Genomic DNA, 14,205 nt, shown 5'->3' on the forward strand with positions numbered 1-14,205 from the left:
AGCAAGAAGGCGGCATATCTTACAAGAAGCTAGGATTCAGGTTATTGGTCTTTATTTTCTGCAGAAGAAGCCTACAGAGATTGCCAGGATAAGCTGCTTTATCTCTGATGTGATTTAATCATTTTTCCTTTAAAATTAAATAGCCTAGGCGAGAGATCACAAGCTGACAACACAAAAGCTCCTTACAATTAATGGTGGCATTACTACCCATTTTGCACTTCTTTTTCTAGAATACCAAGTCTGCCCTTAATAAAGTAACTTACGTATGCTATTTCATAAGTGTCTGCCAATGTACCAAGCCTAACCTTCTATATTTTCATTTAGCATCCCTGTAAGCCCTGTACTTACGGGGTTGACGGCAGCATGGGCACAGTTCAACCGTAGCTCCTCAAAAACCTCTTGTAAGACTTGATTCTCCTTAGGAATAGGACCTTTTTCCTTTGGTGGCGGTGGTGGGACAGCTGGAGACGGAGGTGCTGCTGCCGCCTGGTTCACAGTCATGAAAAGTACTTATTAAGCAACTTGCTCAAGTAATATAAAATAATAATGGCACAAGCCTACACATACACTATATCGACTAGAGTATGACTGTTAATTAATTAGGTAGTCTAGCAATGTTGACATTTGGGTGACCAATCATAGTATATAAAGCAGTGCACAGAAACATGATACAAAGCAGTACACATTAGCGTTGTCTTGTACGTTTTGCAGTGAATGTCCTGCATGTTTATTCTACTTCTTTGTGTCGTGTCTCTGTGCACTGCTTTATACGTCAAGATGATTGATTAGTCTGCTGCACTTAATGGCACCAAGGTAATCCCACAGTTGACAGGCTAAGCCTACATTGCTATCTATCTCTAATTGACTGAAACTTCCTTGACTTACAAATTCGACACATGCCACATGCAAACGCAAGATGCCATCTGCTTCCTAGATAACCTGTTTTACTTGAGACACAATGGTGACAGTAGGGTGTACGTAAAAATGCACCCCACATTTTTCAGGACGGCATGTTCACAAAAAAGCAGGGATATTGTACCAGTCAATTTGATAAGCCACTGCATCCAAGGTTGCAATCATACCTTCCCTTTCGCTTGAACCATGCAAATGTTGCTCTTGCTTGGCATTCACCTTCAAGAAATGTTAAACAATGCCCTTTCTCCTGCTAAAGATGTGTATTCTTCCAGATCCAAGTGCAAGATTTCAGCATTTAGAATAGTATCACTTCAAACAATGTAGTTTAATTTAAAGAAAAACTTTACATCTGCTGCTTCCAAAGTGCTTCAAAGTGGCACAAAGGCTCAAAGTGGTTAATTCCTTTTTAACTTTTGCAATGACTTCTGCATATGGCAAGGTGCACAGATAATAAAATGATTATTTCTAGCGTTATGTCATTATAAATATAAAAAAGTATGTCCTTTCAGAGTGAGCAGCTAGGAAAGGATGCTGTAAGAACTTTACACTGATGTACCAATTGCAACATACAGCTCAGTGAACCATCCAAAATTAATAGAGGAAGAAAAAAAAAGACAGGCTAAGAGATGTTATGATAAAAAAAATTAAACGTCTATGCTTCTTTAAAACTTAGCAAGACCATCTCACATGAGTGCAGCCTAATTAAGAGACAAAAGCAGGACCTAATAAAACTACAAAATGCTATGGTCACATGCTCAGGCAGACTTCAGGCAAGTCATGGCTGCCTGAATATATTAGATGCACAAAATGAAGCAATGGAAAATAGCAGTGGCAGAATCTCCCCCACACAAATGCTCAAGTATTTGCATTAATGCAAATCCTTGGTGCAATATCTTATTTGCACTGTGGACCCAGATATTGGGTTTAATACAAAATGTTTTTTTGGAGTGAATACTGTCTTTGCAGCAAAGATTTGCTTTTTTTTCCACCACTTCATTTTGGGCTTACAGTACATGGCAATTTAAGTCTAAAGAATACACTTTTGTTCCTTCAGATGATGCAGATCCAGACTGCACATGTGTTAGTAGTTGAGAGGCAGGCATATCAGGCACAGGCTTGTTAGCATGGAGTGTGCAAACTCGAGCGTATTTGCAAGCCACTACAATTGTAGTTATGGTGGCTGCAAAAAGGGGTTTGAAAAATTAGGAATGACTAGCCCAGAGCTTGAGGGTCCTGAACAAGGCACCACAAAAAAATAATTATAAAAAGACAAAGGAAATTAACCAACTCTCTTCCCACAGAGAGAGCCTAGATATTGTTTTGTCCTATCAGAAATTGAGTTTAACAGAATTTATTTTGTCAGAACAAAAAAGGTTTATAAAATGTTCAGCTTATAAAAAAATCCACCTTAAAGAAACCTTGGTTCAAATGTTTAGATTCCTTTGTATATGCGAAGCCAATTAAAATTTGATTCAAGTGCTCGAAAGGTACAACACAAGTACTTTCTATATTTAATCTTTGACACCCTGAACTTGTCATCCTCTTTCCCAAACTCCTCACTACAGCCACTAACATTCAAGTCCTCAGTTGCGGACAATGAGGTTTACTTACAGCGGCAAGTGGATTGAGGATTGAAAGGTGAGGAGGAACATCCTTCACCGTCAGAGAAACCAAACAAAGAGAAAAACATAAATAGACCAGCCAAAGGTCAGAAACCACCACCAGATGCACAAAAGCCCAATGATATTGCACCATTGTACTCTTACATTCAATACAAAAGAACAAACAAAAAAAGTCAAACGAAATCAATATTGAACTTCTCTCAGTTTACAACCTTTACAGTATTAGATGGCTCGGAAAACTACAATGAGCACTGAGGAGAAACAAGAGAACATAATTCAAGTGGAAAACAAGGCAGTTTCACATAGCATAAAAAACACAATTCGCAACGCAAGAAACTATAAAAATTAGTACAGTTAAACCTCGACATAACGACGCCGTATATGCAGCAAAAATCTTACATTAAATAACAAATTTCGTTAAGGTAAAAAAACTTAAATTCTGGGTGTTTTTTAGGTGCCAAAACCATGACGTGACTATGAGCCATGCCGTAGTGGGGGCCTCCAGATTAATTTTCACTACCTGGGGCATGCGCACCCAATGCACAATACATGGGTGTTTTTGTATTTCACCCCCATTGAAATGTGGCTGCCGTGGCCAAGATTTGATCCTGTGCCCTCGGGCTTAGCAGCCTAACAATTTCGTTAAGTGTTTTCATGTTTCAGCAGGAAAAATTGCTTCACGAATTTCTACAACAGTCCTGGTGGATGTTGTCTTGGTAATTAGCATTTGTGAATATAATCCCGCAAGAAACTTAACCAATACTCATCGGATCCAAAGCATGGGTATATGCGATAGCGATCCTGCAGAGAACACAGCTTCCGCGCACATCACACCTACTGCTAGCGACCACCATCACATAATGCTGTGCATACACATTTGTCATCATCGTCATCATTATGGCCCACCACATTCGGCTGCTATTTTGTTTTGTGGTGATTTACACAGTCAAAATCATGATAATGTCATCTCTGATAATGCAGATGTAGCTTGACTACGTAGTAATAATGCATGTTGCTCCCATCCTTTCTGAGGTGCTCGTGAGCTCCCTTCTATAGTTGGCTCTTCTGACGAGACATTCATTTGAAGGATCGCCAGCTGTTTGTGCGCAGGCGCGAATAAAAGCGGACGCGAGAGAGAAAATGTGGGGGCTTTTGCTCCTTGAATATATGACTCTGCCTAGGCACTACGGAGGATGTTTCTTAGCACATCTTGTATGCGTTTGTCTCCTAGACAAGCCGGCATTGTGGAGTGTGGTCGAGTTTAAGCTCTGCTGCTGGCTGCCTGCGCGGTGAGCCAGTAGGCACGGACACCCCATTTGGTGATCGCTGTGTCTGAAGGGGCAAGGTTCTGACTGGTGTTGTATAAGTCGCGGATCACTTTTTTTGCCGCGACGATAGATGCGATTTTTTGCAAGCACTGCTCTAGGAGGGCACATGTAACCGCCAAACGGAGGCCTCACGAGAGCATTTGAGGTTATAATAAAGCAGGCGGCACAAGATCTCCGGGGCACCCAAGGAGTAGCGGGGGCATCAAAGCTGGAAGCAGGGTGGCCCGTGGGCTGGGGCCGCAGTCGCCGAAGTGTGCCAGGGGGCGCTCGCATAAAAAATTGGCTCATCTTACACCCTTGGTAGCCAATCTTACACACCCTTGGCATGCGCAGGCCCCAGCAAGCCCCAACCCATGGACCGGTCCGGGTTCTAGCATTGGTGTCCCCGTTGCCGCTTTGGTGTCCTGGAGGTGCAGCCAATAATGTAAAATAGTGACACATTGTTATAAGGAGTAAAAAACACGATTTAATAAATATAATTACGCCCATCCGCCAACTTGTTACGATAAGTGCAGCACTACCGCATCCCGTGACATCAGCAACACCAGTCAGAACTTTGCCTCTGAATACGTCGGACAGACTTTCTCGCTCCTGCGGCGCTGATGCTGAGTCAGCCATTGTCACCGGTGGCCTTTCACCCACTTGCATTCAACCGCGGTTGCTAAGGCCTTCTAGATTTTAAATATAAGTGGCCCGGGCTCTCTACTAAGGTTGCAAGCTATGATTTGCCACGACTGACTTAGCACGAGCGCCACAGGTGTGAGACAGCCTGTCCGACACAGTGGTCACCACATCAGGCGTCCGTGCCTGCTGGTTCACCTATTTTACTGTGCTGGTAGCCAGCGTCTGAGCGCAAACGAACTCTAAAATCACTAAAAAGATTGGAAGATTCAACTCTGGTTGACATCTATGTAATGTGAAGTGTTGCAACACGAGACACCGACACGCATCAAGCTGGTGAGGCCCGAGCGTCCTCAGATGCGCGTAGTCGTTTTTCTATTGCATAATGCTTCCTAAGTGAAACTGAGCTGGAGGGCTTTGCCAGAGTACAATGCCAGCAGAGCGAAACTTCACGCCGCCTGCAGCAGGGAATGGCAGTGCGTTTGGATTACCAACTTTTAAAAGCATTAAGTGCGCTTCCAATGGCACTATACCATGCGTGCTGCAACACAGATAGGTGAAGATGCTTATTGCAATAGGATTGATGGCAATAGCTGTGAATACAGCACATGACAACCCACAAGGAGATTTGCTGGTACTGAAAAGGAAACTGAATGAGCGCCGGCATTTTCATGTGACATAGGCAGGGAAGTACTGCAGGAAGCTGCTGCAGCAAGTGGCTACTGTTCATGATTGCGCACGCCTCACGCATCTTCTTGTTTACATGGGAACTAGTGTGCCGAAAACATATCATAGAATCGCAGTTTGGCAACATATGCGATTTGGCAACATACTGAACGTTACTGCTGAAAGACTATGTTTTCTGGGAACGTATCAACCAGCAAAAATGAAGCGTAACTTTATTGGGTCATTTTCTTTGTTCTCGATCGTGAGTGCTGGTGCCAGGAAATCGTACGAGGTTCGAGGTTCTACTGTAGTAATTAGTGTCAGATAATTTTGAAGCGAATAGTCCGAATATAGTTGTGAACTATTCGTATTAAACCTTGACAGGAGAGCAAACTGTTGACAAATCTAGAAAAGAAGTTGGTTCTTTACTTACAGAACAGGAAACAGGTTCATCTCTGGAGTCAATTTATTTTCAAAGTGCTCCTTATTCAGATAATTTCATACAAAAATGGAAGTTCAACCTTTATTACAACTCCAGCAGCACAAAATTTGTTTACAAGTTCATGCTTTTGTGATTCAGTCTCCTTAAATTTTTGTGGTGGTGGAGGACGCGTAAGCGTTTTGCGCCCGCCAATTGTGCATCGTTTCCGTGAAGTGCAACCTTGACTGTGTGATGCTGGCAGTTCATGCTGTGTCCCGTAACTTCAGCTTGATGCTTTCAGTCTATAAGCGACCTTACCCCATTCCATACTGTAGGCACACAGACAACCTTTGTAGGCATGCTCACCGCTTCTGCGGTCCTCAGTCTAGCCTAGCCGACCCATATGAACTAGGGCCCGATCACCGATGAGCGGGAAAATTCACGCAACACTTTGCTGTCTGCCGCCGTGCCTGACTTGGCTGTTAGGACTAACCAGCGCTGTTTCACCGGATGGCGGCCACCAATGTTACAATTTAGTGCCGCATTGATGCAGATGTATTCACAGTGGCGGTACAGCTCTCAGGAAGACTTCTGGCCGCACAAATTTCACCTCGAGGTGTGGTTTCACAGCAGCGCAGGTCATGCTGCCGTGAAACTACCTTTATGGCAAACTTCTCTGCCGAAGTGAACATTGAGTAGCATAATATTCGATAGAATATTTGAAAATATCACATATTTGCACAAGCCTAGAAATGATGCATCCAACGTGGGGCTATGTTTCTTCTCTTTTGCTTGCCACAGAGGTTCCAGGTACATGCATGCAATGCGCTTGAACATTGCTTAATTGAAACTGCAAAACAAAGTTACTTCCCTAAATTGTGGCAAAAAATCCAGGGTGTTCAGTGGTACTAAAATCACAAATTGAAGAATGCTCTTCATATAAAGAATTTAACTATATCAATGTTCATTATAGCATAGTTACCATCCTGCAAAGATGAAAATTTGTGAAACATCCTGCAAACATGAGGTGGGGGCAGGGGGAATAGAGTGCATCTTTAGGCACAGCACACAAGCAGCAGCAAAATTACAACACGAGATACCGAAAAGCAGCCACCGTGTTTTCAGTTCACAGTTATCTTTTTCAATTCCTTAGTTACTTCTTCAAGTTACCTTTGCCAATTCAGCCCAAGGAACTGTTCTGAGAAACTACCTAGATGCAAGCATAGTACGGAGCTCAGCGATTCAAATGCGATAATTGGATTGCTTGGTGGCCTGTGTTTTTCTTTTCTTTCCTTCTTTTTTTTTTGCCACCAGTGAGTGTTGGGTAAACACTACCGGGCCAAATGAAGTCACAATGTGTCACAAAGGCACTCACTTTCACAGTCTACCACAATGCGTCAGCTCTGTGTCCCCAGCACTCACAGTTGGTGCAAAAAGCAGAAGTTTACATGTCAGCCAATTCTCACGTTTCAGTAGCTGAGTATTGCACACTCTGCTTTATATGGCACCTTGTATTACTACAAGAGGGTGGCGCTGGTACCATCACAATTTATTTTTTGACGGCACTTTTCTTTAACATTGCACTGCCCCACCTTTTAACTATTTAAACTATTTTCACCAACAGAATTGATTTTTCATAAAACTTAATGCAACATTTTTAAAATTGGAGACCAAATTGGAATTAGCAAAGCTTACTAACGATTCAGGAGCCTTGGCAGGTACGTTATAGTATTGAGGTTCAACTGTACTGTATATGCAAAAAGCAGCGAACTGTAAGTGGAGTTGAAAAATTAATGTTGAGCCAGTTTACAACCAACTGCTTCGTGGCGAGTGTTCACTATGGAAGTTTGTTATACTCACTGTCCCTGCACTCAAAATAGCCTATCAGGGGTCAAAATAGGATGGGAGAAAAATTTAATATACAGAAATAATGCCTTCCATTTTATTTATTTATTTATTTTCTTAAGAGATAGATAATCGACTTCTACTTATCCACCATATCTATTTGAATCTAGGCCAATAGTTTTTTTTTTTCTTCAAATAATCATATACCAAACTCTAGGGTCGGCTTATTACAGTATTTTAAAAAGTGCACCAGTTTGTAATTGAAAATGATAAATATGGTGCATAGCTAGTGCCATCTACAAAAGTCAGTATTGCAGCTGCTACTAGCCGTGCCAGTAGCCAGCTTAAGTACACAAGCGACGTCCCCATTTTGACCTGTGTTGTATTGGCGTGCGGCATGGCGTTATTGTTCAAACGAAAATTGTGCTAGCCGCAGAGGCATAGTCAAACATTCAAGCCGGGCAGGACTTCAGCATCAATGAGAAAAACGTCCGTCATTGGAGGGAGCAAAGGGAGACACTTTTTGCATGTGCCGCAACGAGGAGATAACATTGATAAGGAAGATAAGCATGCGACAACAGAGAGGAGCTGTTCGCCGAGATTGTGCTGGATTTCGACATGTACAAGCTTTGCTGCAGTTTTTGCATGCGTGGGGACATGGACACGAGGTTGCGCGTGTCCACAAGCGTACAAGGCTAGCAGCAATGATGACGTAGAGTGAGCTCAGCATGTTCATATTAAATAAATGTTGTTTTTGTTAACGCTGTCCTCAATTTTTTGTTCGGCCTACATTCGAGGTAATTTTTTTTTTTTTTCTGGCTTCGGACATTCGGGGGTCGGCTTAGAACTGCAGCTGGCCTAGATTCGAGTAAATACGGTATATTTGAGAATTGCACTCTCGAGATGCACTACCTATTCACATGTCTGCTGTGTCTAGCGCTCCGATTTTGCAGTGGCATGGTGACTAAATGTCTTTGATGCACGAATTTTATAAAACCATGCTCTATCCCACACTTAACTTACTGCTTGGTGAAGTCAAGACTGACAATGACAGCCACAGGTTGTCAACTCCCTCCTTCACACACCACTGTCAGAATAAAGGGCAAGCAATTTGACCTTGAAATATGAAACATCCCAGAAGGTGGCAGAAGGCAACTTCCTGTACAATAGACATGTTCTGTCCAACCTTCATGTACACTAACTATAATGGCAGACAACCTTTTCTGGCTATGAAGGCAAAGCTACAGGTGGAGAGGTTTCACGCCTATATGTACTCTGTTTTAGTAGTTCCGTGCAGTACTGTGGAAGCTACAGGCTTCTTTGACCAATCAGGTGGGCGAACCCATCTTAAAGGTGCCCTGTCATCTGCTAGCGGCGAGCGCTGCAGCGCAGGCAGCAGGAGCATCTACTAATGGTATCTTCGACTCCCCCTCCATCCCCCGAAGCAAAGTCGGGTAGATCTGGCGTTCCCCGAGCTCAGAGATAGAGGACAAGCGCGCAAGCTGAACGTGCGACTCGCTCTCGGAGGAGGAAATGGCGGATGCAAAACCACGTGACTACTGCCACCGTCCGATGTTTCGCCTATCCAAAGCTCCCTGTGCTGCCAAGAAAACCGGCGGACGCGCCGGGTGGAACGAGCGTTCGTCGAGATGCCAGCATGCAGTGGCCTAGGTTGCCTAGTTAACGGTGAGCCGTCGCCAACAGCAGCGACGCGGCACTACGATGACGTTTCAATCTCGACGACCGCTCCGACGACAGGGCTCGGAGCGCCTCAGAGCGCTCGAAGATGGAGGAGAGCAATTGAAAAGAACCAGCTGAACGCAGGGCGCCCACGCTCTTTCAACCAGCCGAAGACAACGCCGCTCACGAGAGCGCTCGAGAGCACTCGGAAACGACCAGCCGAAGATGGCATAAGACTGCAAGTGCCCAATGAGATCAGCTGTTGTGATAGCAGTGATAGAAATTTCGTTCCATATTCACTGTAACACAAAAAGGTGAGCGTTCTTTGACATATTTCGAGATACAGAGGAGAAGGAGGGTTGCAGAGATGGCAGAAGTGGAGGGTACAGAAGAAGCACTCGGCCAGCATGTCATCCAGGATGGTGGTGTTATCTCCAGATCTCTCTTGTAACATCCACTTGTACATGGTGCGCTTGTTGAAATTTGTAGGTGCAGTCATTTTCTTAATTAGAATTCCTGCATGTTTACCGCATTCCCTCTGCACTGTTTGAAGCATGTTCGACAACTTATTTGTTCCTTTTGCGTAAAAGAGCAGCTTGGAACAATACCACACAAGCAAGTATGTGAACACCATTTTTGCCCAGGAAGGAGTTATTGAATATTTACCTTTCTTCGAAGAGCTAGAGAAAAAGAAGCCAACTGCACAGCACACGACAGCGCGGACACACGGAGAAGACAAAAAAGTAGAAGGAAAGACAGCATCCGTCATGAACTCCATTCGATCTAATTACTGTAAATAATGTAAATACAGTAGTGTTTCATCATAGGCTGTGACCATTTATTTTATAATCTGGTGCCAAAACCCGCTGGTAGTACTCACTGGGACTCTACAGGCCTGGACTGCTCATAGGAAACTTTGAAAGTGAAGACAGCACATCGTAAAGACAGCACGTCGTAAAGACAGCGGAAACCTCCTTCTAAAGCCAGACTGTACGACCTGACTGGACCATCCGCCGTTACCCTTCGCCGTGATAAGACACCTACTCAGCGTCCATCCGAGAAGGTGAGCGAGGTCACACATTGTTGAAACACAAGCTGAACCGCCTCGAAGTCCTCAAAGACAAGCGAACGCCGTGACGCCGGATGAATACGCGTCTCATCAATGAAGCGAAAGCCGCGATTGAAAACGCTGACAGTGCAAAGATTTCATCTTTGATCGAACGACTACATATGAATAATGCGGACTTGGGACAAGCTTAACGCCACGAGATAGAAGAAGCTATCCTTGAGGACGAGTTCGCGACAGAATTTGAAGCTGTGTTGACTTATCATGATGCTATGCGAGAAATGTTGGGGGAGCTGAAGGCTCCCCCAACATGGCTACTATGTCAAAATCAGTGTTCCACAGCTGCAGGTTCATCACATGCACTCGATGATCGCGCCCTGCACAAATCAATCAAGCTTCCAATCCTACAGTTGCAGACATTCGACGGACAGCTTTGTCATTGGCCTGCTTTTTGGGAGCAATTCAAGGCGACTGTGCATGAAAATGAAAAGCTGACAAAAGGAGAACAATTTCAATATCTGGAGAATCTTCTGAGTAGTGCAGCAGCAGCTTCAATTTCTGGCCTACAAGCGACAGGCGAGTGCTACGACGACGCCATCGTAATTCTAATGAGTCATTTTGGCAATAAATGTCACATTGTGCAGGAGCAGCTACGCCGTCTGTGCACATTACGTACCAGCAGTTGCTTCCTCAGAAGATGTATACAATCTTCGGAGGCTATTGGATTATGTACAGTGCCATATCAGAGGCCTGAAAGATGTAAATGTTAGTCCTGCCAGCTACGCAACTATGATGATGGACATTCTGTTGAAGGCATTGCCAGCAGACATTGTCATTGGCTATTACCGAAAAGAACACAGTTCAAGGTCATCACCGTCTGCTATTGACAGTTCAGGCTCTGTACAACAGCAAGATTCAACGACACAGCGACAGCCGATGAGGAGTTGCAAAAACTCTTGACCTACCTCTTCGCGTGGAAGTTGAAAGCCGAGAAAGAAGTGGAGTTCATGACTTTAAAGGAAAGAAATGAGCTAAACCATCTGTGAAGAGAAGAAATTTGCACTCCTTACCAACAGCAGCTGTCCTGCAGCCTTCCTCGAAAGTTAGAGATAAGGACTGACTCTTGTGTGGGTCTTCAAAGCACTCAACTTCAGTTTGTGACAGTAGCATAAACAATGAAGAAAAGTTGAAGAAATTGGCTACAGAGAACCAACGTTGCCGATGCACCGTGGGAGGACATCTTGCAAAAGACTTATCGAAAAGTCAAGCATGGAACAAGCACAGAAAGACATCTCCTCAATGTGCGATCCCAAGTGGAAACCTAAGAAGACGGAACAAGAAAGTCCCGTAACCGTGAACAGTCTTCATATCAGCTCTTGTTCGTATGTGGATGCTGAGGTTTTATTGCAGACATTTCGGGCATGGATCATCTGAAAAAAAGCAAAGGGCCTACATTCGTGGAATTGTAGACAGCAGAAGTCAGCGCATGTTCACTCGTGCAGATGTATCCAAGACACTTGGCTTGAAAGAACTTGGCTCTGTTAATTTACAGCTAAATATTTTTGGACAGACAAGCTCGGTTACCATACAACATCGCCTTGTCGAACTAAAACTTCGCAGTCAGTATGACAATCGGGAGTACCTGGTACAGGCCATTGAAGTACCGTTTTTCTGCAAGGATGTTGTTCAAGTATCACTCGAGCATGACTTTGTAAGAACTATTGAAAGCAACGGACACCTTCTTGCAGATAGATAAGCTCTTGTTACCGGGCATGGCTACTGTTCCTGGTATTAGCCTTTTAATTGGTGCTGACCAACTATGGCAATTCATCTCCAAGAAATTAAACGATACCACGGCTAGGCAGACTTGGTGGCGCTGGGTTCTGCATTTGGCTGGATGTTACAAGGACCACTTTCGTTCAACACCTCTTTGGAAGCAGCACTCAACACATTCGCATTACGAGTAAGTGCATCTACCAACTCTATCGACGATCTTCTTTGGAGGTTCTGGGAGTTAGAGAGCATCAGGATTGTGCCAGTCGCCAACACTCCAAATATGAAACCTAATATGGTGCTAGAAAAATTTGAACATGATATTGCCTTCGTCAACGGTCGCTACCAAGTAGCCCTTCCGTGCAAAGAAAGCTGTGGACAACTAGAAGATAACCGATTACAACCACGGAAGCGACTGATGTGTCTCGGAAAGAAAATGAACAACAATCCAGAGTTTGCCATAGAATATTATGCGACCATCAGGAACTATATGGAGATGGGTCACACCAAGAGAGTACCTAGCCAAATTGATGCGCAACCCTCTAAGCTCTACTACATGCCGTATCGCGCTGTTGTGCGAAGCGAGTCAACAACGACTCGAGTACGAGTAGTTTTTGATGCATCCGCTCACGATCGTGATTCATCGTCCCTCAATGACCATCTCGAGAAAGGACCTAAGCTACCAGCCAACTTGGTTGCTCTTCTCATACGTGTTTGTATGAACCATATTGCTATAACGGCTGACATTGAGAAAGCCTTTCTCCAGATTAGCGTAAAAATGAGATAGAGATGCGTTGAGATTTCTATGGTTCAAGGATATACCCTCTAAGAGAAAACCTGATCCTAAAATTGAGGAATGGTGCATGACAAGGGTGCCTTTTGGAACAGTAGCAAGCCCATTCGTACTCAACGCCGCACTCCAACACCACCTGAAGGGAGTAAAGGATCAAACAGAAGAAACGGCCAAGCTGCTTGCTGTTTCTTTCTACGTTGACGACCTACTTATAGGAGCTGATGGTCAGGATTCAGCTCAAAAGGTATACAGAGAAGCAGATGGAAGATGCTGGAATGCGACTAAGAAATATCAAATTCTAAACTACTGAGAGAGCTTATTGCCACGGCTGAAGGAGATAGTGCCCCAGCGGGAGCTGTCAAGATATTGGGACCCTTGTGGGATCCTCTAACAGGCAAGATGACAGTAACCGTAAAATTAGCATTATGCTTCTTGGGAAAAGATCAAAAGCCGTGTAAGAGATGTGTTCTGCAAGCAGTGTCAATGATATTTGACCCGCTCGGAATGACTGCACCCTTCAGCATTCAAGCCAAGATATTGTTTCAGGAGTTGTGGCAGAGACAGGCAGATTGGGACGCAGATTTGCCTTCGGACCTTGCTTTACAGTGGCAAAATTGGTGCTCAAATCTGCAGCACCTTACTTCTACGACTACACCACGTTGGGTCAAGACTGGGCTCCTAAGTCACTCCATGCAGCTTCATACATTTTGTGATGCAAGTCAGAGGGCATATGGAACTTGTGCATATTTGAAATTCCTTGACCAAGAGAATTGTGCTCATAGCCACCTCATAATGGCGAAGTCACAGGTGGCGCCTATGCAGAAAGTGACTTTTCCAAGACTAGAGCTACTTGGCGCTTTGCTCGGAGCAAGGTTAGCGAAATTTTTGAAGACTACCCTTGAGAAGTACACTTTAGAAACATTCTTTTGAACGGATTCCAAGGCCACACTGCATTGGATAAAGGGGTCTCCGAAGAAATGGAAGCCATTTGTCGAGAATAGGGTGGCTGAAATTCAAGGCTGTTCCGACAAGAGCCAATGGCGACATTGTCTTGGGACTGATAATCCTGCGGATTACCTTACATGTGCAGTTCAGCTGCAGTTTCTCAAGACAAACGCAGTGTGGTGGAAAGGACCACCATGTTTGACAGAAACTGGAAATGCATGGCCCATGCACACCCTTGAGGCAGAATTACTTAGTAATGATATAGACTTAACGGAGGCAAAAGTCGTCGTACAAGTTTTACATGCGAGAAAGTTGTTGCCTATTTTGGACCTTGAATGTTACTCAAGCCTCACAAGAGCATTATGAATAACAGCGTGGGTATTTCGTTTCATCAAAAGCTGCAAAAATAACTGCACCAGGGACCAACCACAACTCACACCGAAGACATTAGCGGCACTGAATATTGCTGGATCAAGGTGGCTCAACAGGATGTTTATGCAGAAGAAATCAATTAGCTTGAAAAGGAACTA

At 44.1% G+C, this 14,205-nt stretch overlaps 1 protein-coding gene across 4 annotated transcripts in view; it reads right to left on the minus strand.

The window, feature by feature from the left end:
• The window catches only part of Sec31 (COPII coat complex component secretory 31), a 208,032-nt gene that overhangs the window by 23,106 nt on the left and 170,721 nt on the right, over window positions 1–14,205 (minus strand). For 3 of the 4 annotated variants that reach the window (XM_075690145.1, XM_075690118.1, XM_075690126.1), the window contains 2 exons: window positions 2,527–2,568; window positions 349–486 (listed from right to left, as the gene is read on the minus strand). In XM_075690145.1, coding sequence (XP_075546260.1) covers window positions 349–486; window positions 2,527–2,568 — 180 coding nt within the window. The remainder of the gene's footprint in view (window positions 1–348; window positions 487–2,526; window positions 2,569–14,205) is intronic. The other variant, XM_075690136.1, reaches the window with a different exon arrangement.

This window comes from Dermacentor variabilis, chromosome 1 (genome assembly GCF_050947875.1).
Source record: "Dermacentor variabilis isolate Ectoservices chromosome 1, ASM5094787v1, whole genome shotgun sequence".
Taxonomy (NCBI): domain Eukaryota; kingdom Metazoa; phylum Arthropoda; class Arachnida; order Ixodida; family Ixodidae; genus Dermacentor; species Dermacentor variabilis.